The following is a 27,251-nucleotide window of genomic DNA, read 5'->3' as shown; positions in this document are numbered from 1 at the left end:
TCATCAATGCAGTAAAGAGAGACTTTATTTATTGTCACCAAACAGGCCTGGTGACTGACTCAATCCTCTGCCCTCCTGCCTAACATAAAGGTGCACGGCCTTAGGGATTGCCAGAGTGAGGACAGTCACCGTGAACCACTGGTGCCCATATCTTTGCCTCGACTACCACTCCAGTCCTCCTCCGTGCACTCCCCCTGCGGGTCGGTATCCCCACCCACAAGGGGAATGGTAGCTGTCAGGTAACTCATAAATTTTCTGGAGAAGCCTCACCTAGCCATCCATGCAATGCATGGGTGGGCCGGGGTTCTGGGGGACATCCCTCTTTGATGTCCATACGCCCATATAAAGAGGTTACCATTACTGCTCAAGCATGTCCATCATGAACAAAAAAATGTAAATCTAAATTGTGTTTTGTTCAGTTTCACATTTTTAGGATTCTAATCAGTTCTCTATTGTAATACGGGGAGCATTTTGAGATGGCTTAATGAATACAGAACTTAGCTTTTTTATGCGTCACAGGGGAGATTTTGGAGTAACGCAATAGATGTTTGTCATTGTTATGGAATAAGGCTCGGTTTCAGATTTCCACATCCAAATGAAAAAGCAAGCAGAGTAAGGCTAGTTTCACACCAGCGCTAAACTGATCCAGTAGAGGAAATTTCCGTAGTACCGCCAGGCCCCACTGACTATAATGGGATCCGGCCTGTTTCCGGGATTAGAGCTCGCATTCAGCTGGACAAATACTGCTGCAAGCACTAATGTCGGAAAAAGGCCAGATCCCCGCCGGGTCCCGTTATAGTCAATTGGCTCCAAGTTATGCTGGATACGATGAGTTTCGGCAGGCTGTTCCTCTACCAGAACTACCGAAACAGTTTAGCGCTAGTGTGAAACCTTATAGCCTTATACGGCAAGGGTATATAATCCCTATAACCAGTTTCAATTTTACTTACACGTGGATCGGGCATATGCAAAATACTGTACACAAATAGAACCTACATTTTCCTATACTCTGGCTACAGGCCAAACCAGTAATTAATAAACAAGTGGTTGGCTCTCACCTAGTGGCTATGATGGGTGCTACTAACTCACAATTGGGTGCTCGACCAACGGTGACCATCGTTTGAAAAACGAATACGATTCTTTGTGTAAATGAGATTGGCCAGGTTGGAAAATGTTCCCATGGTCAGCTGAAACTACTTGTGTGTGACATGATCAGACAAATTTGTTTGCCACTTACACATTGGGATCGTTCACAGAGCCGATCATTATCCCATGTGTATGGCTGCCTTTAATAAATTTCAACTGTTTTAAAGAGATCGTCTCTGTAGACCAGCATTGGCTGACTTAAACGGACATTAGAATCTGATATTTTTGGGGCTGTAATATAAAGGGGTTTCCAGGATTTTAATACTGATGGCCCCGGAATGGGCCGTCAATATTTGATCAGGCACCCCTGCCAATTTGCTGTTTCAAACTTGCTCCGTCACTGGAATTACACAGCTCTGTCCGTTGTGTAATGGACGGAACTAGTACCCACCCATTGACGTGAATGGGAGCAGAACTACAGCTACAAACTCTGTCCACTACGGAATGGGTGGAGCTTTGTAATTCTATTGCCGATCCCCGGCACTGGAGCAACTTTGAAACGGCTGATCAGTGAAGGTGCTGGGTGTTGGACCCTTGTCAATCAGCTATTGATTGCCTATCCTCAGGATAGATAGGCCATCAATATTAAAATCCTGAACAAATACTTTAAAAAAAAAATCACAACAAAAAACAAAGGAACAGCACAATGCAGACATCTAACAAAGATGCTTGAGAATTGTTATTTCATGGAAAATACAAATATATACTAAAAAAGGCATGTTCCAAAAATAAGTGAAATCCTGACAGTAAAAACCACACAATTAGAAAAAAAAAAATAGCAAATGCAATTCAATGCTAATTTTTAAAATGAGACAAAAAAGGGTAGATGCATGGTCACATGATGCTTTTTCACCAATCACATTTAATGCTTCCATAAACTGTACAGGCTCGCAATCCGTCAAAGATTCATTTTATGTCCATGTCTTTAATTGGGCACTAAACTTTTATCTGTTTTACGCGATGCCCTAAATTCATAAACAGTACAATATCATGTAGTAAAAATTAAGAGGGACAAATTACCTAGTTCACTGTCCAGTTCCTCGGTGTGGACCCCTTCTTCTCCAAGGCAAGAGCAGTAAATGAGACAGAGAGATTAAAAGAAAATAAATTCAGATACCGACACCAAGTTGAAAATCCCCACTAGAAAGAAAAAAAACTTTAAACCAATGTTATAGGTTGATACGATCTAATCTGGTAATCGAAGAACGAGATAATGAAAATTATATATTGACCAATGAGCTTCCCAGTGTAGTAAAAAAAACCTGTTAAAATAATTCAGTTTAAAATGATTTAATTTAAAACTGGGTCTGAGAAATGGAAAATGAAATAAAAATTTATGTTTGGAGGTATATCCAAATTTACTATCGTTGGTAGATTAGGAATGGGTATTTGTCAAACTTTTTAACGAACCTATAGAATCAATAGGCCGCAACTTGATGACTGATGCCCATTAGACCAAATATTGATAATTTGCTAAAGTTTTGAATCTTTCAGAATTTGTGGAAAATTCATAGTTATGAATTTCTTTAAAAAAAGGGGGAATATAGAAAACTGGTACGAGTAATATCCCCCATTAGATCGAATCAACCTGTAAACAGAATAGAACAATCAGAGTCTCAGAACTACACCCATAGTCTACAGCAGTGGTCTCCAGCTACAGAATCGCAGCTTGGAGAGCATTATGTGACCTTGCATTTTGCACTAAAAGAAATGGGACTGCCACAAAATAAATTAACTATATGTGAGATCCAGACATTTATGTTTAATTGGTCCTCCTCTTGGCATTGAGTAGAAATAAACCCCAAATGACCTATTATGGTCTTAATACCGTAATGCTTCCTCACTGAAAAAAACTCCTTATTATCATTCAGGTAAATTAAAGGTTAGTAAGAATGAGAAACAAACAATGAACATGAAAATATACATTAACAAGGGCTTAAGGGTGCACGTACCCCAAAACTGTATGGGCCAGAGATTGTAATGGACATAATTTTAAACAAGGGTCCAGCAACTATGCCTCTCTATTTGTACAAAGTTTTTTAGAGGTGGTTTTAAGGCAGATTTTCCTTTTGGCTATGGCTGAATAATCTGCAGGAAAATCTGCCTCAAATCCTCCTCTAAAAAAAACTTAGAAATCTCAAATCAACACTTGGGGTAGGTTCAGACTACTTCCTGATTAAAAAGCAAGTAGATGGCAGGAGTATATAATCTCTATAACTAAATTCCCTTTACATCTGGATTGTAAACTGTGTGAGTGTGGGATAAAAAAAACTAACTTAAATTTGAGAATTTTTTTACATCTTCCCACATCAAACTAAATTTAATTACTGAGATATAGTCTGAGGATTTAAAGGGGTTGTCCATCCGCTTAAAACCTTTTACCAAAATCTCAGAATGATCTAAAATAACAAATTAAGTACCAATCCTGTGCCGCAACTTCCTAGGTCTCTGTATACTGGCCCCAGTGGTGACATTTTCCACTGCAGCGGTCACATGTCCATGTCAAAACCCCATCACTGGAGGTCAGGATATAGTGATTGTTGGGGGACCTGGGGAGCAGAGGAACAGGAGTGGTGGTGGATCGGTAAGGCGAGCATTACTCAGTTCACGATTTCAGACTATTCTAAATTTTAGTCAAATATTTCACAGGGCTGGACAATTTCTTTAAAATATACTTCTGGTTTGGAGGTATGCTGGTTCCTTTCTTCCATTGCTCTGCCTACAGTCTGACCCTGGGCTGGCCAAAAACAGTTAGTGAATTTCCATAAGCAAATTGGGTGCCCTTGGCTAATTGCACAAGACAATACAATTTGATACTTAAGGGGGTGTTAGTTAAAAGCTTCCAAAAGACTTTTTGCAAAGTTTATAGTTAACCTAAAGGAGACATCTGCTGTAGTTCCCTCTATTAGCTCAGGTCAAGAATTGCATCTCAACTTTGGAGGATGATAAAAAATAAAGGATGTAACTGATGCCCATCACTTCAATACTGCTTTTCCTGAAGTAGATAACTTTTCACAGAGGCACTAACAATTAAAAAAAAATGGGTTTCTCTCTTTCAAGCAACCTTATTTTTTTTCAAAAAGTTTTGACCATAGAGAGATGAAAAGCGGACACATTTGATGTGATCAGTAGTCTTAGGTTTCTGATGGAGAGCATGTTGGATGAGTGGGTGGGAAATCTTGACTCTAGTAAATGTAAAATGACCTGGATAAATAGAAAATTGACGGAGACAACACCACTTTTTGTTTGGACTAGTTTTCATACAGGAGGCCCTAGGTGCTCTTTAAATGGAACCTCTTTAGGTAATCTATGTGGCATGCATCCATGTGTGACCAAGTTTGTTGATGTTCTTGTTAGACTTTTGGAAACTCTTCAACTTAATGTATACAAAAAATACAAAACTGTCATGGATGTAGTTTTAGGACACATCCTGATAAGTAGGATGTCCCAACATGGGAGTTTTTGCCGGGGTGCAGCCAGAGATTTTCTTAGGCCTCGTGCACATATAAGCCGCTGTGCACGGAAAATTGTATGGCAGGACAAGGACTCCCAACAGGTTCATATTACAGACCAGTAGGCAATCTGCACACCACGGTATTGGAGCCTATTGGAGCCTTCATGAGATGCCATATTCTGTCCTAGAAACAATGCTTCCAGGGCGGATTAGCATTGTGATATAGCATGCATCGAGGAAAAGCTCAGCTTTGTTTATTCTGCATAAAGTCCTGAAAAGCTGGAACATGAAATGAAATTTTTTCTAAACTATGCGGAATATGAACCAGACTGAATAAAAGGAAACACAACAAAAGATAACATCAAGATATAAAGATGCTAGATTTCACATTTACCATTTATATACTGAATGTTACTTTATTCACTTTACATTCTTAACTGCCTATAGATTTGACAAATTATCAAAAATTAGAAAAGTCTTCATTTATTAAAGGGAATTTCCAGGTTACAGATATTTATCAGATCTGTGGGGGTCCAACGCCCGGCACCCCCACTGAACAGCTGTTTTGGGCAGCCGAAGAGCCATAAACTATATTGTGTAAGGGCTCGTTCACACGACCGTGCCGTTTTTTGCGGTCTACAAATTGCGGGTCCGCAAAACACAGATGGCCCCCGTGTGCCTTCCGCAACTTGCGGAACGGAACAAGAGGCCTATTATAGAAATGCCTATGCTTGTCCGCAAAACAGACAAGAATAGGACAGGACTCATCATTTTTGCGGGGCCACGGAACGGAGCAACGGATGCGGACAGCACACAGAGTGCTGTCCGCATCTTTTGCAGACCCATTGAAATGAATGGCTGCGTATATGTACCGTATGCAGAACGCAGAAAACGGCCCGTATACAGAACGCAAAATATGTTCGTGTGAACGAGCCCTAAGTAGAAGGCTTCTGGTCCCAGCTTATTAAGGGCTCATGCACACGAACATATTTTTTGACCGTGTTTGTAGCTTGTATGCGGAACCATTCATTTAAAAAGGGCCGCAAAAGAACGGAAATGACTCCGTGTGCATCCTATATCCGTATGTCTGCAAGTCTGTTTTGCATTAAAAAAACAGAACACGTCCTATTCGCGGACCAGAACAGGCATTGTTACAATAGATCTACAAAAAAAGGATGTAACACGGATGTCATTCGTTATTTTTTGCGGATCCGTGTTTTGCGGACCACAAAATACATACGGTTGTGTGCATGAGCCCTAAAGCTCAGCATCCATTCACTTGAATAGGACTTGAGTTGCAGTATCCCAGCATGGCCAGCAGGGTATGGAGATGTCTGCTTCTAGTTCCATACACAGCGCGGCCTCTGGCGCTGTGGCAGCCCGAAAGAGCTAATCAGTGGGGGTGCACTGTGCTGGACCCCCACCGTTCTGATATTGATAAACTATCCTGAGGATCTGTAGAGAATCGGGGAACCACATTAGGGTCTAAATATACAGTTACCATCTTCAAAGAACTTGTTCTATTCGGCCATATTTTATTACCAACTTCAGAATCAGGACATTCTAATAATTTCATCTTTTCATATCTCCTTACCATCATCTTCACATTCTTCAAGAGGCTTCTGCTGTTTGTTCAGGCACCGTGGGTCTAACCAAGAAGTCGTTTTAGTGTTGTGGCTGGAGAAGAAAAGAAAAAAGACCTTAATTCACCCCATAGGGGGTCATTTATCAAACTGGTGTAAAGTAGAACTGGCCTAGTTGCCCATAGCGACCAATCAGATTCCACCTTTCATTTTTCACAAATGAAAGGTGGAATCTGATTGGTTGCTATGGGCAACTAGGCCAGTTCTACTTTACATCAGTTTTGATAAATGACCCCATAGTCTTCAGGAGGCCGTAGACTTAGAAAGACCATCAACATGCATGTTCTACATGGGGGAACAGGCATAATACTTCTACAGGAAGTATCAAGACGATAAGCAGCTACTGAACCATTCTGACAACGCAGGTTTTCAGAAAAAAAAAAAAAAAGGAACCGATAGATAAAAAATGAACCGATAGATAAAATTCCTCTGAGGACAGCTTGTAGTCCTCCTGGCTGGAGGTCTGCCAGGTCCCGTATAGACATTACACAGGCGGGATCCACCAACAACTATGTTATGTCTATGAATAGTTTTGCACATGCTTAATTACGTGTACTTTGTGCACAACGCTAGCAAAAGAAATTGCCAAAAACATAATATATGGAGCAGGGGCATAACTATAATTCATAGGGCCCCATGGTGGCTCCACCACCTAGTGCAAGAAAATGTAAACAGCAACTTAAGTAGCAACAAGTACATTTATGTGTAATAGCACCATATATCAGAAAGCCCACATTATATCAAAAAAGCCACCCTATTGTTAGTTTCCAAAAGAAGGTTAAATGTTCTTGCACCTGATTGGGACCCCCATTCTCCACCCAGTCTCAGGGCCCCATAGCAAGTGCTATAGCAGCTTATGGCTGGAGGATCATTTGGAGATGCATTACATTGGGTTACAATCACCAAGCATGGGTGAATGATGCAGAACAGTGTTTGGGGTGCAGTACACCAAAAAAGCAGACAGAGGGCGCCAGTCATCACAATTCCACCCATTAACACCATAAACACGGTATTCCCAATTTCCCCCTCCCCCACTACAAGCAGTTGTTAAGGGATTTGCTCAGCTTCCTGCTTCACCAAGCAGTATTTGAACTGCACAGATGACTGGCTTGTTCTGTGTGAGGAATTAATATCTCCTTCCGAGACACCATGTATTGTGAGATGGCCAGTTTGAATAAATGCCCCTTCATGCAGAGCCCGGATCTGCGCATCTTTGGATTTTCACCGACGCGGGGTCGAGGAGAAAACCAATGCAGAGCGAGAACCGCAATCTGCGAGCAAGTCACGTCCTGAAATATTAACACTGGAAGCTTTCAAGTAGATTTAGAATGCACGTCCATCAGGAGAGAGGGGTGACAGGCCGCGTAGGGTCGTAGTCGCGAGGAGACAAATGCAGATTCTGGAGGATTTTTTTGCAGCAAGTGGTTAAAGGGATTGTATAAGGGGCAGATGGAGAGTGATCGGGGACCCTAATAATTATTATTGCCATGATGGGTTAATAAATTGCATTTGAGGAGCATTCAGCACTTTAGAGGGGTTACACAGGATTAGCAAAACATAGCTGATGTCTTCCAAAAACAGCACCAGACCTGTCCTCAGATTGTGCATGGTATTGCATCTCCTTCACCTCAATGTGGGTTGTCCACAGCCCACGGACAGCGGTAGTGCGGTTTTTGGGGAAAAACAGCCATATTTTTCCAATACTGGGCAGCTTATTTTAAAGGGCATCTGTCGTAGTTTCACCACAGCTGGAGTGCTGGAGGTTAGCCATCATTGCTTTAAGAGATGCAACTGAGCCTCTAGGAGCGACGGAGGCGTTGACATTACACCTAGAGGCTCTGCTCGCTCTGTATAGCGATTGTTTTTTTCTTATCTCTTTGTCCGGCTCACTGAGATGGCCGCACATGCTCAGTTTCATCCTTCAGTTGCCTCCTGAGCTGTGATAGGGTGAGCATGGACACGCCCCATTAGCTGCAGCAGAAAAGACACTCCCCCTGAGCTGCCAGCTTGATATAAATGTAGCAGAGCAATGAATTGGGGAGATCTCTGGACCCATGTGAGGTACAGGGCTGGTTCTAGCTTTGTTAGAAATAGATATGCGTGCTATATAAATGTCCAATTTTTTAATTTATTTTTTTATTAGTCATGGGATAACCCCTTTAAGTGCTACATTTTTCTGTCCCTTGCTTGGAGACATCTGGCTTTAGAAACATTGCGCCAGATGTCAGAAACTTTGCCCTAGAAAACCATGGGTGATGAGCAAATCAGTTCCAAAATTCAAAAAATTCAGATTCTAACAAACCCGGATTTTGTGATTGGATTCGGAAGATTCGGGAAAAGAGTGAGAGAAGATGACTTCTGGTATCAGTTACCCTTTGGCATTTCTGTAGCACACTGGAGAGAAACTACAATGGAGACAGCCATATATATGTGAGACCTACTTTACAAATTCTAGACAAATTTGTTTTTAGTTACATCGGTTTGTAGGAAAACTAGATGACAACCAACGTGTTCAACTCCACATAGCTTCAACAGGGTTGTCACAAGCAATTCCAGACTCTGCATCACACAGAAAGGCTGGCCCACCAGAGTAGCGGAGGTTCCTCCAGAGGGCCTAGGCTCTCACTCAACTGTCCTCAAAGATCTGGCAGAAGACAACCCCATTGGAGCCAATCACTTACCACTATGGCATACTTAGGAAACGTATCACAAATAACCTACTGTACTAGACCTTACTGAAGAAACGTCCTGCACGGACAACACAAAGATTACAATGCAGTTATAAGTGGACGTGCATGTTCTGTATAGATGGAGGATGGGCCCTGGAAACCATTGGTGGCTCCAATAAACCCAGTGGGCAGAAGCTAGCGAACACATTTTAAATCTCTCACTAAAAATAAGACGAACGCATAAATAGGAGAAGATATACGACACTTACTCTATGAAATAGACTTCTCCATTCTCTGTGTAGGCCATCTCCCAGTTTTCAGGCAGCAGTCCAAGGCTTTCCTCGTCAGTAGGAGGTAGGTATTGAGGCAGCTTCTGAGAAGCTTCCGTGATGGTGGGAAAACTAGGAAGGATCCGAGCAAGTGGTGCGGCTGGCTCTTGTGGATTGTTGGCTGTATTTTCGTCTTGTTCACTAGAGTCTGCTGCCATAATAAGGAAAAAAGTGGGGGTTCAGCAAAAACCTTGAAGAACGCACATAAAAAGGAGGCACGGAGCATGAGGTCATCCTGGCACTGAGGTTTTCTTTTGAGTCAAGCTTGTTTGCAGACAGTCAGACAGAACTGACAGCTATGTGTGATCTACTACTGCACCAAGACATAAGAGGTTACTGTAACATCTACCCTGCAAATTATCACGCTCTGACATCCACCACCTTCCAAACCCGTGGGAAAAAGAAGCCCTTGAAACCAAAACTACAAGTGGATTCCATTGGATTAACCATCTCAATATGAAACCTATTCAGATGGAGTGAGCACACTGTGCTATACAGGTGCACAAAAGCCTCCATTTACATGGCGACATGGGGGAAATTTGCAAAAAAATAAATCAAAGGAGACAAGTGACTTAAGTTTTCATTGGGCTCCTGAACTTCTACTCTTGTGCCAGCTCAGTCTTGCTGAACATTAGCTTTATCCAAAATAATGGCCAGGATTATAATACAGGTCAGTGGTGGCTCCAACTCAATGGACATTGCTGTCATTGTGCAAAGTTTCCCACACCTGGACACAACGTGAGATACTTCCCAATGTGTCGTAAAGCACTGATTAGTATGATCAGTCATAAGAAATATGGGCAATTAGAGGTCAAGAGATCGGTGAGCTATAAAATACTTTCCCAATTCCCATATTTCTTTACCCAAATACTTGAAAGGGACAATCTCTCTTTTGTTACAAGGGCCCTCTAAATGATAAGCTGGGTATAGGATATCCCACTGCTGGGAGCCCCGTCGTAATCTATGTGGACACCCAACAGTAAGTGTTTCATTCCCTTACAGCGCCACCACATGCCAGCTTAAGCATTACACCATTCCAATTAAAATCAATGCATTGCCCATGTAATGTAAGATTGTGCCAGGTCCTCCAGATCAAGAAATGCTCTTTGGAAGATATCCTTTCTGGTTCTACTGATATATTCTGGAATCATGCATATGGCTATGAAACTAGGGTTAATTTCACAGCATGGCCTGACTGAATCAAACCACTGAATGCAGCTCCATCATTGTTTGCCCAGGTCCAGTGGTTCAGTCACCATTAAGGCCTCCTAAAAATGTTGGGAGTAAGCATTAGGGCTCAGGCACACAAACGTCTGTGCCCTAAGCCCGTGCTGCGGACTGCAAATAGAGGCCAGCAATGTATGGGCCCCGCTTTTGCCGGTAAATGAGTCTGCAATCTGAAAGATTCACATGTTCTATTTTTTTTTTTATGGTGCGGAGGCACGGACTGAAATCCCACAGAAGTGCTCTGTAGTGCTTCCGTGGGCTTCCTCTTCGTGCCTCCACTCCGCACCGCTCCATATCTTGTGGATTGCAGACCCATTCACTTGAATCCATGGCGCTTGTACAGTATATTGAGGGCCGCAATATGGGCCCGGGCCACACACGTTTAATGATGGGCCCTAGACAGCCCAGTCCGACACTGCCTGCTCGGATTACTAAAACACCCAGACACCCATTTGTATGTAAATTAGCATGAGATCAATAAGAGGTATGTCAGTGTTTTAGTTCTGGAAAACCCAGTTCAAGGGCAAATAGCTGTAAAGAGGAAAAGCCATCACCAGAATAGGGTGTGCTGTCCACATTTCTTGCATCCCCTTCGAAATGAATGGGTCCACATCTGATCTGCAACAAATGCCGATCAGATGCGGAGCAAAGAAATGGTTATGTGAATAGGGCCTTATATGAAGCAATTTACCCAACTTCATGACAAATAGGCAACCTGATGGGGGTTGTCCAGGATTTTGATGGCCAGTCCTCAGCATGGGCCATCAATATCAGATCGATGGTGGTCCGACACCTCTGACAATCAGCTGTTTCGTTGTAGCAGCGGAATTACAAAGCTCCGTCCACAGCTCTGCTGGAGCTATGACAAAACAGCTGCTGGGTGAGAGTGCAGGGTGTCGGACCCCCCATCCAATCCTGAGGATAGGGCATCAAAATCTAAATCCTGGACAATCCCTTTAAGGGATATAGACTTTCCCTAAACTGGAATTTATATTTAAAGAGATAACCCTTAGGCTTGTTCCACATTTGCGTTAGGCCTCATGCACACGGACGTTTTTTTTTGCGGTTCGCAAAAACGGTTTCAGTTGTTCCGTGATCCGTTTTTTCTTCCGTGGGTCTTCCTTGATTTTTGGAGGATCCACGGACATGAAAAAAGAAAAAAAAAAATCTAAGTCAAGTTTGCCTTTAAAATGATAGGAAAAAACGGACACGGACGCGGATGACAATCTTGTGTGCATCCGTGATTTTTCATGGACCCACTGACTTGAATGGGTCCGTGAACCGTTGTCCGTGAAAAAAATAGGACAGGTCATATTTTTTTCACGGACTGGAAACACGGATCACGGACGCGGATGCAAAAAAAAAACAGAAAACGGAACAACGCCCGCGGATGCACACAACGGTCGTGTGCATGAGGCCTTAAGCAGATCCGCCAGGCTGTTCCGGCCGGGAACAGCCTGCGAGATCCGTGAATACCGGGCACTTCCGAGGTTCCGTTCGGCCCCATTCACTATAATAGAAACATAGAAACATAGAAACATAGAATGTGTCGGCAGATAAGAACCATTTGGCCCATCCAGTCTGCCCAATATACTAAATACTATGGATAGCCCCTGGCCCTATCTTATATGAAGGATGGCCTTATGCCTATCCCATGCATGCTTAAACTCCTCCACTGTATTTGCAGCTACCACTTCTGCAGGAAGGCTATTCCATGCATCCACTACTCTCTCAGTAAAGTAATACTTCCTGATATTACTTTTAAACCTTTGCCCCTCTAATTTAAAACTATGTCCTCTTGTAGCAGTTTTTCTTCTTTTAAATATTCTCTCCTCTTTTACTTTGTTGATTCCCTTTATGTATTTAAAAGTTTCTATCATATCCCCTCTGTCTCGTCTTTCTTCCAAGCTATACATGTTAAGGTCCTTTAATCTTTCCTGGTAAGTTTTATCCTGCAATCCATGTACCAGTTTAGTAGCTCTTCTCTGAACTCTCTCCAAAGTATCAATATCCTTCTGGAGATATGGTCTCCAGTACTGAGCACAATACTCCAAATGAGGTCTCACTAGTGCTCTGTAGAGCGGCATGAGCACCTCCCTCTTTCTACTAGTAATGCCTCTCCCTATACACCCAAGCATTCTGCTAGCATTTCCTGCTGCTCTATGACATTGTCTGCCTGCCTTTAAGTCTTCTGAAATAATGACCCCTAAATCCCTTTCCTCAGATACTGAGGTTAGGACTGTATCACTGATTTTATATTCTGCTCTTGGGTTTTTACGGCCCAGGTGCATTATCTTGCACTTATCAACATTAAATTTTAGTTGCCATATTTTTGACCATTCCTCTAGTTTTCCTAAGTCCTTTTCCATTTGGTGTATCCCTCCAGGAACATCAACCCTGTTACAAATCTTTGTGTCATCAGCAAAAAGACACACCTTACCATCGAGGCCTTCTGCAATTTCGCTGATAAAGATATTAAACAATATGGGTCCCAGAACAGATCCCTGAGGTACCCCACTGGTAACAAGACCTTGGTCTGAATATACTCCATTGACTACAACCCTCTGTTGCCTGTCCCTCAGCCACTGCCTAATCCATTCAACAATATGGGAGTCCAAGCCCAAAGACTGCACTTTATTGATAAGCTTTCTATGTGGGACAGTATCAAAAGCCTTACTAAAGTCTAGATAAGCGATGTCTACTGCACCTCCTCCATCTATTATTTTAGTCACCCAATCGAAAAAATCAATAAGATTAGTTTGACATGATCTCCCTGAAGTAAACCCATGCTGTTTTTCATCTTTCAATCCATGGGATTTTAGATGTTCCACAATCCTCTCCTTAAGTATGGTTTCCATTAATTTCCCCACTATTGATGTCAGGCTTACTGGCCTATAGTTGCCCGATTCCTCCCTACTACCTTTCTTATGAATGGGCACAACATTTGCTAATTTCCAATCTTCTGGGACGACTCCTGTTGCCAGCGATTGGTTAAATAAATCTGTTAATGGTTTTGCTAGTTCAACGCTGAGCTCTTTTAATAGCTTTGGGTGTATCCCATCAGGCCCCTGTGACTTATTTGTATTAATTTTAGACAGCTGACTTAGAACCTCTTCCTCTGTAAAGACACATGCATCAAAAGATTCATTAGTCTTCTTTCCTAACTGAGGTCCTTCTCCTTCATTTTCCTTTGTAAAAACTGAACAGAAATATTCATTGAGGCAGTCAGCTAGTTCTTTATCTTCTTCTATATACATTCCTTCTTTTGTTTTTAATTTGGTAATTCCTTGTTTTAGTTTCCTTTTTTCATTTATGTATCTGAAGAATGCCTTCTGGCCTTTTTTTCCTGACTGAGCTAATTTCTCTTCTGCCTGTGCTTTGGAAGCTCTTATAACTTGTTTGGCCTCTCTCTGCCTAATCTTATAAATTTGTCTGTCATCCTCGTTTTGTTTTTTTTTATAATTCCTAAATGCTATCTTTTTGTTTTTAATGATTTTGGCCACTTCTGCTGAGTACCACAGTGGTCTCTTCCTTTTTTTGCTTTTACTGACAAGCCTAATGCAATTTTCTGTTGCCTTCAATAGTGCCACTTTTAAGTAGTCCCATTTCTCCTGGACTCCAATGAAACTGTTCCAGTCTGATAGGGACTTGTATACCACTAATCTAATTTTAGAAAAGTCTGTTTTTCTAAAATCTAAAACTTTTGTTTTTGTGTGGTGTGACTCAGTCTCTGTACTTATAGTAAACCACACTGACTGGTGATCACTAGATCCCAAGCTTTCCCCTACAGTAATATCAGATACCAAATTCCCATTTGTGAATACTAAATCTAAAATGGCCTCCTTCCGGGTTGGCTCCTCCACTACTTGCTGTAGAGATAATCCCAGTAGGGAATTTAGAATATCTGTACTCCTGGCAGAACTAGCTATTTTGGTTTTCCAGTTTACATCTGGAAGATTGAAGTCTCCCATAATGATAACTTCCCCCTTCAATGTCATTTTAGCTATTTCCTCAACTAGTAGATCATCTAATTCTTTGACTTGGCTAGGTGGTCTATATATCACACCTACACGAGTTGCCTTATGATTATCAAGCTGCACGGTAACCCAAACTGACTCTAAATTGTTCTCACTAACTTGTATCAAATTAGATTTTAGGTTATCTTTCACATACAGGGCCACCCCTCCCCCCTTCTTGCCTTCTCTGTCTTTCCTGTATAGAGAGAACCCTGGTATTGATATATCCCAGTCATTACTCCCCTTGAACCACGTCTCAGTAACAGCCACTACATCTATATTCTCAGATGCCATTATAGCCTCAAGTTCATTGATCTTATTTCCTAGACTGCGAGCATTTGTAGACAAGACTCTGAGCTTGTCATTTCTTAACCTTTGTGCTACTGCCCTCTTCTGGCATTGTTTCGGGGGGCAGTTGGACTGCTGGATTATCACTCTTTTGCCCCCCTTTCCTAGTTTAAATGCTTCTTAGCAAATACCTGGAACTGTTCACCGAGGACATTCGTTCCTTTGAGAGAAAGGTGCAAACCATCTTTCTTGTACAGTTCTTTTCCATTCCAACAAGAGCTAACATGAGACACAAAGCCAAACCCTTGGTTCAGACACCATTCACCAAGCCATACATTGAATTCCTTAATGCGCATCTTCCTGTCATGCTGAAGGTTATGCACAGGCAAAACTGCAGAGAATGAAACAGTTGATGCAACCTCCTGTATATCCTTTCCAAGTGTGTGAAAAGCTTCTTTCACCTTTGAAACCTCATTGCAAGCCAGATCGTTTGTCCCAAGATGGAGAATAACATCCACTTCCCTTTCCTGCTTTGCTTGCCTAACAATATTAACGATCCGTCGTCTATCCCTGCTAGCGGTAGCACCAGGGAGACATCTCACAACACCATTCTCCTCAACCTTCACACCTCTTATGATGGAATCGCCCACCAACAGCTGCTTACTATCAATCCTCACCTTCTCCTTTTTGTCTTTGGCTGCAGTCTTACATACTTTAGGCATGGGAGATGATTGTTTCTCACCCACTGTGCTTGAGCCATCCTCCATGTTGCTCTTGCACTCTGAAAGTGCTGCAAATGAATTATGGAGAGCCACAGACTGTGGGACATGCCTTCTATCCACAACTCTCAGTCTACCAGAACCTACAGTAACCCATCTCCCTATTCTAGGGGGCCTCTGTGGCAGTGGCATTGCAATGTTCTCAGCCTGAGTTTGTTTAGTGGTTAATTTAAAAACCTCATATTTCAAAAAGGTAATTTCCTGCTGCATTATGGAGAGCTGTCTACAGATCAGACAGTATCCAAACCTCTGAAGAGTGGAACCTGAAATAAAAGCACAACAATTCCTGCACATAACTAGGTCTGCCATTGTAAAGAGGGGAAAGATTTTAAACAAACAACTCTTACTTGTTTAGATTGTATCCACCTCCAGATTACCTCCTGAGTATCTCCTGAATATCTCAATGCTCTTGTAAATCAGCTCTTGGTAAGCAGTCTTGGAGAAGCAGCAAGCTAGAGATGGGGCTATAATGGGGACCGGCAGAGATCTGGCAGCAGCATGGCAAATATGACGAGGAGCAGCTGGACAAATACCGCCTCTCTGCATGTTTTCCAGGTAGCGGACAAATCTCCGCCGGTCCCCATTATAGTAAATGGGGCTGGAACGAACCTCGGTAGTGCTCGGTATTCATGGATCCGGCAGTCAGTTCCGGGCCTAAACAGCCTGCCGGATCTGTTTAATTGCAAATGCGAAACAGGCCTTAGAGATATCCAAATAATTTGTACACCCCATGTTATCTTAGTTTATGGTAGTTATAGGGGGTGCAGAGGTAGAAACCACTACCGGGCCCAGGAGCCTGAGGGGCCCAAAGACCCTTGTGCTGCATAAGAAGACACTGGTATTATAGAAAGTGCATGCTGGTCAAGTTACACCTCTGGCTGGAGGGAAGGGGTTAGGTCAAGCATTTGGCATGGGGGGTGGGGGGGGGGGGCATTTAAATTTTTGCCTCAGGCATTACGCAGGCTATGTGCTTCCCTGCCCCCTGGCCACAAAGCACTGATGGAAGGGGGGCCCAAGCTGAACTCTTGCACTAGGGCCCATGAGCCTTTAGCTACGCCCCTGCCAGTTTCCCTTAAAGGGCAATGATACATTTCAGAGGCCATTGCATTCCTGGGTCTGGAGGTATTCATCATCTTTGTATATAGGCTACATGCAGTAGATCATTATGGCTGCGCGGCTCTCCGCCCGCATTTTGACCATATTGTTCTCCGGGGCAGAGTCTTACTTCATAGTTTCTGTGGAACAATTAGAAGACGAGCGCTCTTTGTTTCTACGGATAACAGCCGTTATGTAAGCTCGCACAATGGCCTTAGTGCTTCCTCTTGGGGCTCATGAAGGGATGTAGGACAAGGACACAATAAACGTCATCGGTTTAGGATTCTCTTCCACTAACCATGGTTAGTTGCTATGTGTTACTAATGTGTTAATGTGACATCTGTATTACTATGCATTGCTGGAAAGCGCAAGCAACGCATCAGGACAGGTCACTTGCGACTTTGTATCGCCACTTTTGTGGAGTATTTCCTTTAATAAATGTGCCCCATAGACTTGCGAACTGTACAAAGTGACATCTTCATCCATTATAATCGCAAAAATTACAAGATGATAAAACACTGAATGATACAAAGTTATTGCCCCATTTTTACAACCTTTGATGTAACATTGGCAGAATCCCAAAAGTAACTTTGATCTCCTTAAAGAGGACATGTCTCCTCCCCTGACATGTCTGTTTCACTAACTACTTGCATTCAGTGTGTAATAGCAATTCTGGCGCAACTGTTCTTATGACTCTATGTTATACCATTCCCTTATTATTACTACTGGAAGTTATTTATATTTGCTATCAGTTTGCAATAAAGGTCGAGCTAGAGGTTACCAGTTGGAGGGGTGTTCCGGCACAGTCCAACACTGCTAGCACTGATTGGATAGTGTCAGACTGTGCAGGGACACCACCCCCCCAACTTGTAAAACCCAGATGGACCTTCACTGCAAACTGCTAGCAATTCATTCATCATTTCTAGCAGGAATAATAAAGCAATGGCACAAGACAGAGTCATAAGAATAGATGCTACAGAATTGTTATTTCATGGGGATTGCAAGTAGTTACTAAAACAGACATGTCAGGAGAGGAGACAGGTCAATTTTCTATTCTTTCCATTTTATCTGTGCAGACTTTGTAGTGGTTGGATTTCTGTTTTCCACAACAGAGCTCCGAATCCAGTTAAACCAGTGGTGCCCAACCATTTTTCGTCTGAGGGCCGCACTAGACATGGTATAAATTTTGCGGGCCAGAACCAGGTAGCTTTGCCAGGAAAAAATGCAAACACTTTGAGGGGGCACGTGTGAGCATTACTAAAATACATAATACTTAGGCCTTCAAATCTGCGTTGGAGGCTGCGTTTGGAGCCTCTGTTGCAGATTCTGTTGAAAGACCAGACAAAAAAGCCTTGTATGCAGCACTTTTGTGTCTGGTAAAAAGACAGGATCCCGAACGGAAACTGAACGGATCCCATCATAGTCTGAGGGGTCTGTTCAGCTTCTTCCCTGTGGGGTGACAGGAGGAGGGGGAAGCAGGGTCACTAGTGGGGTGACAGGAGGAGGGGGGAGCAGGGTCACTAGTGGGCTGACAGGAGGAGGGGGGAGCAGGGTCACTAGTGGGGTGATAGTAGGAGGGGGAAGAAGGGTCACTAGTGGGGTGACAGGAAGAGGGGGAGCAGGGTCACTAGAGGGGTGATAGTAGGAGGGGGAAGAAGGGTCACTAGTGGGGTGACAGGAAGAGGGGGGAGCAGGGTCACTAGAGGGGTGACAGAAGGAGGGGGAGCAGGGTCACTAGTGAGGTGACAGGAGGAGAGGGAGCAGGGTCACTAGTGGGGTGACAGGAGGAGAGGGAGCAGGGTCACTAGTGGGGTGACAGGAGGAGGGGGAGCAGGGTCACTAGTGAGGTGACAGGAGGAGGGGGGAGCAGGGTCACTTGTGGGGTGACAGGAGGAGTGGGGAGCAGGGTCACTAGTGGGGTAATGGTGGAGAGGGGAGCAGGGTCACTAGTGAGGTGACAGGAGGAGGGGCAGCAGGGTCACTAGTGAGGTGACAGGAGGAGGGGGAGCAGGGTCACTAGTGAGGTGACAGGAGGAGGGGGAGGAGGGTCACTAGTGAGGTGACAGGAGGAGGGGGAGCAGGGTCACTAGTGAGGTGACAGGAGGAGGGGGGAGCAGGGTCACTAGTGGGGTGACAGGAGGAGGGGGAGCAAGGTCACTAATGGGGAAATAGTAGGATGGGGGAGCAGGGTCACTAGTGAGGTGACAGGAGGAGGGGGGAGCAGGGTCACTAGTGAGGTGACAGGAGGAGGGGGGAGCAGGGTCACTAGTGAGGTGACAGGAGGAGGGGGAGCAGGGTCACTAGTGAGGTGACAGGAAGAGGGGGAAGCAGGGTCACTAAAGGGGTGACAGGATGAGGGGGAAGCAGGGTCACTAGTGGGGTGACAGGACGAGGGGGAGAAGGGTCACTAGTGGGGTGACAGGAGGAGGGGGAAGCAGGGTCACTAGTGGGGAGACAGGATGAAGGTGGGAGCAGGGTCACTAGTTGTCACGTACGTTCCCGTGGAAGGTACCATGAGATTGGAGAGACTGGCAACTTGTGGGTTAAATTGACAAGTTCCTTGTGGATCTTATTGTGTCTGTGTTTTGGTGAATGCCAATCCCCTTGCTTCCGGTGTTGCTTGTTGGTAATTTACCTTCCCCATAAGTAGCAGCTTCTCACTCTTGGAGGTGCGGTTTATAGTTTTTCTTCCTGCTTTCTAACTAGCTGGTCGGTTGTACTCTGTGCTGCTTCTGGAGGTGCCAGTTTTCTACTTTCAGATAAGTTTTGTCTGTTCTTATTGATTTGTGTTTGTTATATTCCCTGTTGTTTGTATCTGGGCCTGAGACAGAGACTTTCATTCGTCCATCTGGGGAGGAATGGGTTGTCTCTGGTCCTAATCTCATTCCAGGGCCTTATAGGGAAATAAGGGCCTAGGTATACAGCATATGGATATTCCTACCTTTAAGGTCTATTCATATTGATAGGTAGTTAGGGCGCGTATTAGGGTTGTTTAGGAGGTGACCTGTTTCTTCCCTAGTTCCAAGGCCCAGTTACTGTTCCCCTTCCCTCCTGTGTTCAGTGTGGGGTTTTTCCCCCACACTGATCGAGACACTAGTGGGGTGATAGTAGCAGGGGGAAGCAGGGTCACTAGTGAGGTGACAGGAGAAGGGGGAGCAGGGTCACTAGTGAGGTGACAGGAGAAGGGGGAGCAGGGTCACTAGTGGGGTGACAGAAGGAGGGGGAGCAGGGTCACTAGTGAGGTGATAGTATCAGGGGGGAGCAGGGTCATTAGTGGGGTGACAGGAGGAGGGGGAGCAGGGTCACTAGTGAGGTGACAGGAGGAGGGGGGAGCAGGGTCACTAGTGAGGTGACAGGAGAAGGGGAGCAGGGTCACTAGTGGGGTGACAGAAGGAGGGGGAGCAGGGTCACTAGTGAGGTGATAGTAGCAGGGGGGAGCAGGGTCACTAGTGAGGTGACAGGAGGAGGGGGAGCAGGGTCACTAGTGAGGTGACAGGAGGAGGGGGAGCAGGGTCACTAGTGAGGTGACAGGAGGAGGGGGAGCAGGGTCACTAGTGAGGTGACAGGAGGAGGGGGAGCAGGGTCACTAGTGAGGTGACAGGAGGAGGGGGAGCAGGGTCACTAGTGAGGTGACAGGAGGAGGGGGGAGCAGGGTCACTAGTGAGGTGACAGGAGAAGGGGGAGGAGGGTCACTAGTGGGGTGACAGAAGGAGGGGGAGCAGGGTCACTAGTGAGGTGATAGTAGCAGGGGGGAGCAGGGTCACTAGTGAGGTGCCAGGAGAAGGGGGGAGCAGGGTCACTAGTGAGGTGACAGGAGAAGGGGGAAGCAGGGTCACTAGTGAGGTGACAGGAGAAGGGGGGAGCAGGGTCACTAGTGGGGTGACATAAGGAGGGGAAGCAGGGTCACTAGTGAGGTGACAGGAGGAGGGGGGAGCAGGGTCACTAGTGAGATGACAGAAGAAGGGGGAGCAGGGTCACTAGTGGGGTGACAGGAGAAGGGGGGAGCAGGGTCACTAGTGGGGGGACAGAAGGAGGGGGAGCAGGGTCACTAGTGGGGTGACAGAAAGAGGGGGAAGCAGGGTCACTAGTGGGGTGACAGGAGGAGGGGGGAGCAGGGTCACAAGTGGGGTGACAGAAGGAGGGGGAAGCAGGGTCACTAGTGGGGTGACAGGAGGAGGGGGAAGCAGGGTCACTAGTGGGGTGACAGGAGGAGGGGGGAGCAGGGTCACAAGTGGGGTGACAGGAGGAGGGGGAGCAGGGTCACTAGCATGGTAACAGGAGGAGGGGGGAGCAGGGTCACTAGTGGGGTGACAGGAGGGGGGGGGGAGCAGGGTCACTAGTGGGGTGACAGGAGGGGGGGGGAGCAGGGTCACTAGTGGGGTGATAATAGGAGGGGGGAGCAGGGTCACTAGTGGGGTGACAGGAGGAGGGGGAGCAGGGTCACTAGCATGGTAACAGGAGGAGGGGGGAGCAGGGTCACTAGTGAGGTGACAGGAGGGGGGGGAGCAGGGTCACTAGTGGGGTGATAATAGGAGGGGGGAGCAGGGTCACCGGGGACCAGTCACATAAGTCCACGCTCCTTACCTCTCCAGCTCCTCGGGCAGCGTGCTCTGCTCTCCTTACTACAGCCACCATCGGAGCGGGCCCCTCCTCCTTCCCCTCCCTGACCAGACTTGTATTGCTCTGGTGCGCTTATACCAACCAATAACAAAGTCCCTTGCTGTAAGGAGCTTTGTTATTGGTCATTTCAGGCACAGGCAGCATCGCTGCGCTGCCTGTGCCGCTCACTGCGCTGATGAACGTGGGGGAAAAGTCTAAGGCGTATTGGTACGCCTTAGACTTTTTCAAGGGAGTCGCAAGGGCCGCATGACACAGCTTCGCGGGCCGTAGGTTGGGCCTCACTGAGTTAAACTATAAATAACTGCCTCCACTAGGGGGCGCTCCAAAGCTTACATCATGGAATATGGAGCGCAGTTACAGGAAAACCGAGCTCTCATCACCGAATGATGGACTGAAATACAACACGGTGTTAAAAGGGAAAGATTCACAGCAAAAAAACTCAGTTCCTCTTCAAAGCTTCAACCTCCAAAGGGAATGCGTCACCTATCTTGTTTACTAATTAAATTCAGATACTAATACATAATCTTTTTCTGATTAAGTTTCTGATTATAGACATCTTCATCCTGTTTTCAGTACATGATCATGGGGTGACTATCTTGTTTGAGCTGCTGTTAACAGCATTTAGGTTTCCGGCACATGTTGCTGGTTACACACATTTTTTCCGTGCGGAAATCACACAGCGTAATACAGTACCAGCAAAGTATGAGATTTGGCAAAACCGCATCAGATTCACGCCCACAAACCGCAAGTAACACTTGCGTTTTTTTGTGTGGATTTGGTACTTAAACACACGGAAATCCATGCGGTAATTTGTGTGGAATTTCTGCATGACAGCCCGCAACTATGTAAAGGTAGCCTTAAAGGTATGCTTTACAGCAGCCACATGGACCATAGGAACCTATAGTCTGGAGATGAGTCATTAGGAGTCTGTTCTGTGATATGTGTAGAGGTCATTGTGCAGGGAGGCAAAAAGTGAGCCGTGACCATCACCTGCTGGGAATGATGGACCCTGTGTTATCTATGTATAGTCGTTCTCGGTCACTGCAATCCTGCCTGTGAAGATAATGAAATGACTGTTGAGAAGTGATCATTATAGGAAGCAGGAAGTTTCAGCCTAGTGTGAGGCTCAGTCAGGGGCGGACTAAGAACTTAAAGTGTTCCTGGATAAAATACTAAAAGTGGCCTCGTTTTGTAGTTGGGTCTGAATTGATGGAAGGCAGACCCCCCCCAGCAGACCAAATACCACAGTCCATCACAAAATACTACCCCCAGCAGCACAAAATACATCCCCAAAAACTTCCACTGACTGACTGTGAGGGGCCAATCTTCCCATGGGTTCAGTAGTCAGAGAAAAAAATTGGGGATTTATTTTTTATTTTTAATATAGATAATGACATGGAAAATTAAGTAAGTAAAATAAATAAATGAATGAATTAAAAAAAAAACATACATTTTCAAAAATTTTAACATAAAAACTTGATTTAAATACTAGGTCATTATCTGACGACACATTCTCTGTAATTAAAGGGATATTACCATCTCAGACAATGGGGGGCATATTGCTAGGATATGCCCCCATTGTCTGATAGGTGCGCTGGGACCCGCACCTACACTGAGAACGGAGGCCCAAAAGTTGTGGAGCATGCGCAGCCGCCCTTAATTTATTTCTATGGGGCAGCCGAAAATAGTCGAGCACTGGCTCGGCTATTTCCGTGAGCCCCATACAACTTAATGGGAGCGTTGGCACGCAAGCGCGGTGCGTTCCCTTTCAGTACTATGGAGAGAGCGCTTGGAGGTGGCCGGACCCAGTGAAACCTGAAGTCCACCGGCCACTACCTTCCCCTCTCCGTTCTCGGTGTAGTCAATCGGGCATACCTTAGCGATATGCCCCCATTATCTCAGATGAGAATCCCCCTTTAAGGTCCCAGTCCCTTGAAATATTCCCCACCTTCAAAGGGAAGTCTAGTCAAAACGATCTCAGACATCCAAGAATAACGGCCTAAAGTTGTAACAAGAATAATCATCATCTCTCTTCCCGGTAGTCCATCCCTGCCGTTCCCTATAAGTCTTGGTAAATATGTGACCACAATTGATTTTACCTGTAAAACTACTGTTCATTTCAGGGGCCTCATCCTCATATTCGTAGTTTTCGGTATGCACTATGCCAGCATTTTGCATATCATTGTAAGACTTTGTCCGTTTAGGGGTCGAGTGCTTAGCGCCGGAGAACGGGTTTTGCAATGCATCACCGGAAGTCACTTTCCCATCAACGGGCTGGATCGGAGGTTTCGGTGTCCCATAATAGTTACCTAGGCAACAAGAAACAAGAGCGTTAAATGCAGCCCACGTTTATTTCTATACGGCTTCCTTTTCATTGGAAGACCCCGCGATTCCTCAGTCCTAACCGTGTGGGGTGGGGAATTACTACTACATTTCCAGGCACAGGCAAGAGAGATTTCTTTGTTCCTTCTGGGTTACTCGAGTTGCATTTACTGGGAGAGTTGAGGAGCGCATTGTTGAAGATCATTCACTGCAGAGATTTAAAACAAAAGGCAGCTGGGCTGAATAGCAAAACTTCATCTCCCTGCGAATTTCAATTAGCAATCCTGGTCCAAGGCGAGCTTTTGTGCAACGTGATGTCAGATTTAGTGTGTGTCCCCGACAGAAAATATAAAATTCATTACCCCTTTCACCCTGAAAACCGAAGAAAGGAAGGAGTGACCCACATTATCTAGCTGCTCTCGTTTCTTTTACCAGGGAGGGAGATTTTTTAGTTTTTTTTCTCTTTCCTCCTCTTCAGAAACCTGGAAAAAGGATCCTTATAGGCCCCGAATGAATCACTGTGCAGGGGGAGGCAGCTGCTGCACTTTGAGCCACTTCCCCAAAAACTTTTTTCCCCCTTTTTTTTATATTTTTGTGTATGAATTTAGAACAATAGTGCAAATAAATAAACAAACAAACTATTAGGGATATTATTTGGATTCTGGGGTGATGCCAGGAGACAGCAACCCCCAGTTGTTGTGAAACAACTCCCAGCATGCTCCATTATTCACTTTCAAGAACAGCCATGCTGGGAATTGTAGTTTCCTAACTGCTGGAGTGCCGGAGGTCTAGACTAGACTAGAAATTAGCTACTCGCTCAAAATTCGATTCAAGTTAAAATTCGGCTGAACCGGGTTGATTTGGGTCCGAATCAATTCTACCAGAATAAAAAGTGCTTCAATTGGCCTGAAAATTTGTATATGACACTCCGAGTTTCTCTCTGATCTCTCACTTAAAAATAAAATAAAAAAATTGCTTATTAATTTTCTCTCAATTGCGCTGACTTTCTCTCTCCCCCTTGTTGCATATTAATTTCCAATCAATCTCTATACAATGGAGGACTTCCAGTAATTCTCCATACAGGTCTGGTCTCTAGGAGATTCAAAACCCTGCATAAACCCTCATTCACACGTCAGTGGTCCACGGACGTGTGCTGTACGTGTTCTCCGCGGACAGCGCGCGTCCCCATTCATTTTAATGTGTGTAGTCACACATCAGTGTTTTAGCACGGCCCCTTGGTCCGTGTTTTTAGCACGGATGCATGCTCTATTTTGTCCGTCCATCACACCCATTATAGTCTATGGGTCCGTGAAAACCATGGGTGCAATACGGATGCCATCTGTGTTGCATCCACGTTTCACGAGTCATTAGGAAGAGATGCTTTGAAAATTATTTTTCAGCTGTGCAGGGTCAGTGAAACACGGATGGCACGCGGACAGTAAGAAATGGACACACGAACTCAACACGGATCCTTTACAGACATCTTCACGGAGGCTTCACTGACCACCTTCTCATGGATTTGAGCACGGATGCGTGAATGAGGCTTAAGCCGCTTCCACGGCATCGCACTGAGCCAGAATCCTACTCCGTACTGATGAGGGGTGCTTACCCCAAAACGGCTGTCTAAGAATGGATATCTGGCATGGCTATGTTCCCTTGTCAAATCTAAAGGCTCGTTGGAAAATCTGATCTTGACTTGACTTCCGATAGGTGGCGCTGGTGAGATGGTTCTCTTTCTTGAGCGATACCTCTTTGCATATCTACCCCCCTCCAAAATTCATCCGAATCGAATCACCAAAAATTCAGATTGGGCTACACCTTGAGTTTTTACAAAATGCATGTCAAATCCAATTCATTTCGAAATCAATTCACTCATCTCTATTGCTGACCCTTGGGTTATGCTGTAATGATGGAAATTACTGAATGTTTAATAAATGATGCTGTTTAATACATAAAATATAATGTGTTTATTTTTAAAGCAATTCTGATATAAACAGCGTGCCTGGTTCAGAAAGCTCATGTTTAGCACTTTACTAGGGAGTTGATGAAGATGAGTCCTGAAATTAAAATCTCCATTGATTAATTGGCAGAAACAGAAAGTAACTACCAAGAATGTCTAAGGCCTCTTTCACACGGGCGTGTCCGGATTAGGTCCGGATGCATCCCGGTGCATTGCGGCAAACCCGCGCGAGTAGGAACGCAATTGCAATCAGTTTTGACTGCGATTGAGTTCCGATGTTCAGTTTTTATCGTGCGTGTGCAATGTGTTTTGCACGCGCGTGATAAAAAACCGACTGTGGTACCCAGACCCGAACTTCTTCACAGAAGTACAGGTTTGGGTTAGTTGTAGTGTAGATTGTATTATTTCCCCTTATAACATGGTTATAAGAGAAAATAATAGCATTCTGAATACAGAATGCATAGTACAATAGGGCTGGAGGGGTTAAAAAATAAAATAAAAATTTAACTCACCTTAATCCACTTGTTCGCGCAGCCGGGATCTCTTCTGTCTTCATCTGTGAGCAATAGGACCTTTGATGACGTCACTGCGTTCATCACATGGTCCATCACACGATCCATCACCATGGTGATGGATCATGTGATGAGCGTAGTGACGTCATCAAAGGTCCTATTGCTCTCAGCACAGATGAAGACAGAAGAGATGCTGGGCTGCACGAACAAGTGGATTAAGGTGAGTTAAAAAAAAAAAATTTAACCCCTCCAGCCCTACTGTACTATGCATTCTGTATTCAGAATGCTATTATTTTCCCTTATAACCATGTTATAAGGGGAAATAATAATGATCGGGTCCCCATCCCGATCGTCATCTAGCAACCGTGCATGAAAATCGCACCGCATCCGCACTTGCTTGCGGATGCTTGCGATTTTCACGCAACCCCATTCATTTCTATGGGGCCTGCGTTACGTGAAAAACACACAAAGAGGAGCATGCTGCGATTTTCACGCAACGCATAAGTGATGCGTGAAAATCACCGCTCGTGTGCACAGCCCCATAGAAATGAATGGGTCAGGATTCAGTGCGGGTGCAATGTGTTCACCTCCCGCAACGCATCCGCGCAGAATACTCGCCCGTGTGAACTCAGCCTAACTCTGTGGAGGATCCAGCACGTCCTTTCATTTCGGGAAGAGCCCACTGATTTCACAGGGCTCCAATCCCCCTGTGGCAAGGCAAAGATTACAGTGTATCACTGGGGGTCCTAACAGCAGCCCACTATATAATCAGAAAGGCTGACAACCCCAATAATAGAGCAACCGGACGATTAATGAAACTTATAAAAATAAAAAAAAATAAAAAAATGTGGAAAAAAAACATTTAAAAATAAGAATGAACAAAGTTTTGGTGCTTCTTGGAAGTCCCTTGGCTGGATTCACACAAGTAGTACTGTAGCCCTATGTGATATATGGCCTGCACTCTGAGGTCGAGTTCACATCGGAGTTATATGGGGGTTCCGTTTCTTTCAGTTATACATGACGGAAAAAATAGTCCTGTCGACAGGACAATTTTTTTCCGTCATGTATAACCAAAAGAAACGGAACCATTATGTGTCCCCATAGACATGTATTAGGATGGAGCAAAACGGAATGCCTCTTAAAGGCTTCCGTTTTGCATGCCATCCTAGAATTCCGATATACGTCTGTTAT

At 44.8% G+C, this 27,251-nt stretch overlaps 1 protein-coding gene across 7 annotated transcripts in view; it reads right to left on the bottom strand.

Annotated features, from left to right (window-relative positions):
• MAGI1 (membrane associated guanylate kinase, WW and PDZ domain containing 1) overlaps positions 1–27,251 on the bottom strand; it is a 465,776-nt gene that overhangs the window by 83,236 nt on the left and 355,289 nt on the right. For 3 of the 7 annotated variants that reach the window (XM_040407608.1, XM_040407611.1, XM_040407613.1), the window contains exons 4-7: positions 23,366–23,575; positions 9,182–9,392; positions 6,195–6,277; positions 2,167–2,205 (exon numbers count right to left, since the gene is read on the bottom strand). In XM_040407608.1, coding sequence (XP_040263542.1) covers positions 2,167–2,205; positions 6,195–6,277; positions 9,182–9,392; positions 23,366–23,575 — 543 coding nt within the window. The remainder of the gene's footprint in view (positions 1–2,166; positions 2,206–6,194; positions 6,278–9,181; positions 9,393–23,365; positions 23,576–27,251) is intronic. The other 4 variants (XM_040407609.1, XM_040407614.1, XM_040407610.1 and 1 more) reach the window with 3 other exon arrangements.

The sequence above is a fragment of the Bufo bufo genome, chromosome 9, assembly GCF_905171765.1.
Source record: "Bufo bufo chromosome 9, aBufBuf1.1, whole genome shotgun sequence".
NCBI classification, from domain to species: domain Eukaryota; kingdom Metazoa; phylum Chordata; class Amphibia; order Anura; family Bufonidae; genus Bufo; species Bufo bufo.
Note: the sequence above shows the minus strand (reverse complement) of the source record. Positions and strands in the feature narration are given on the sequence as shown.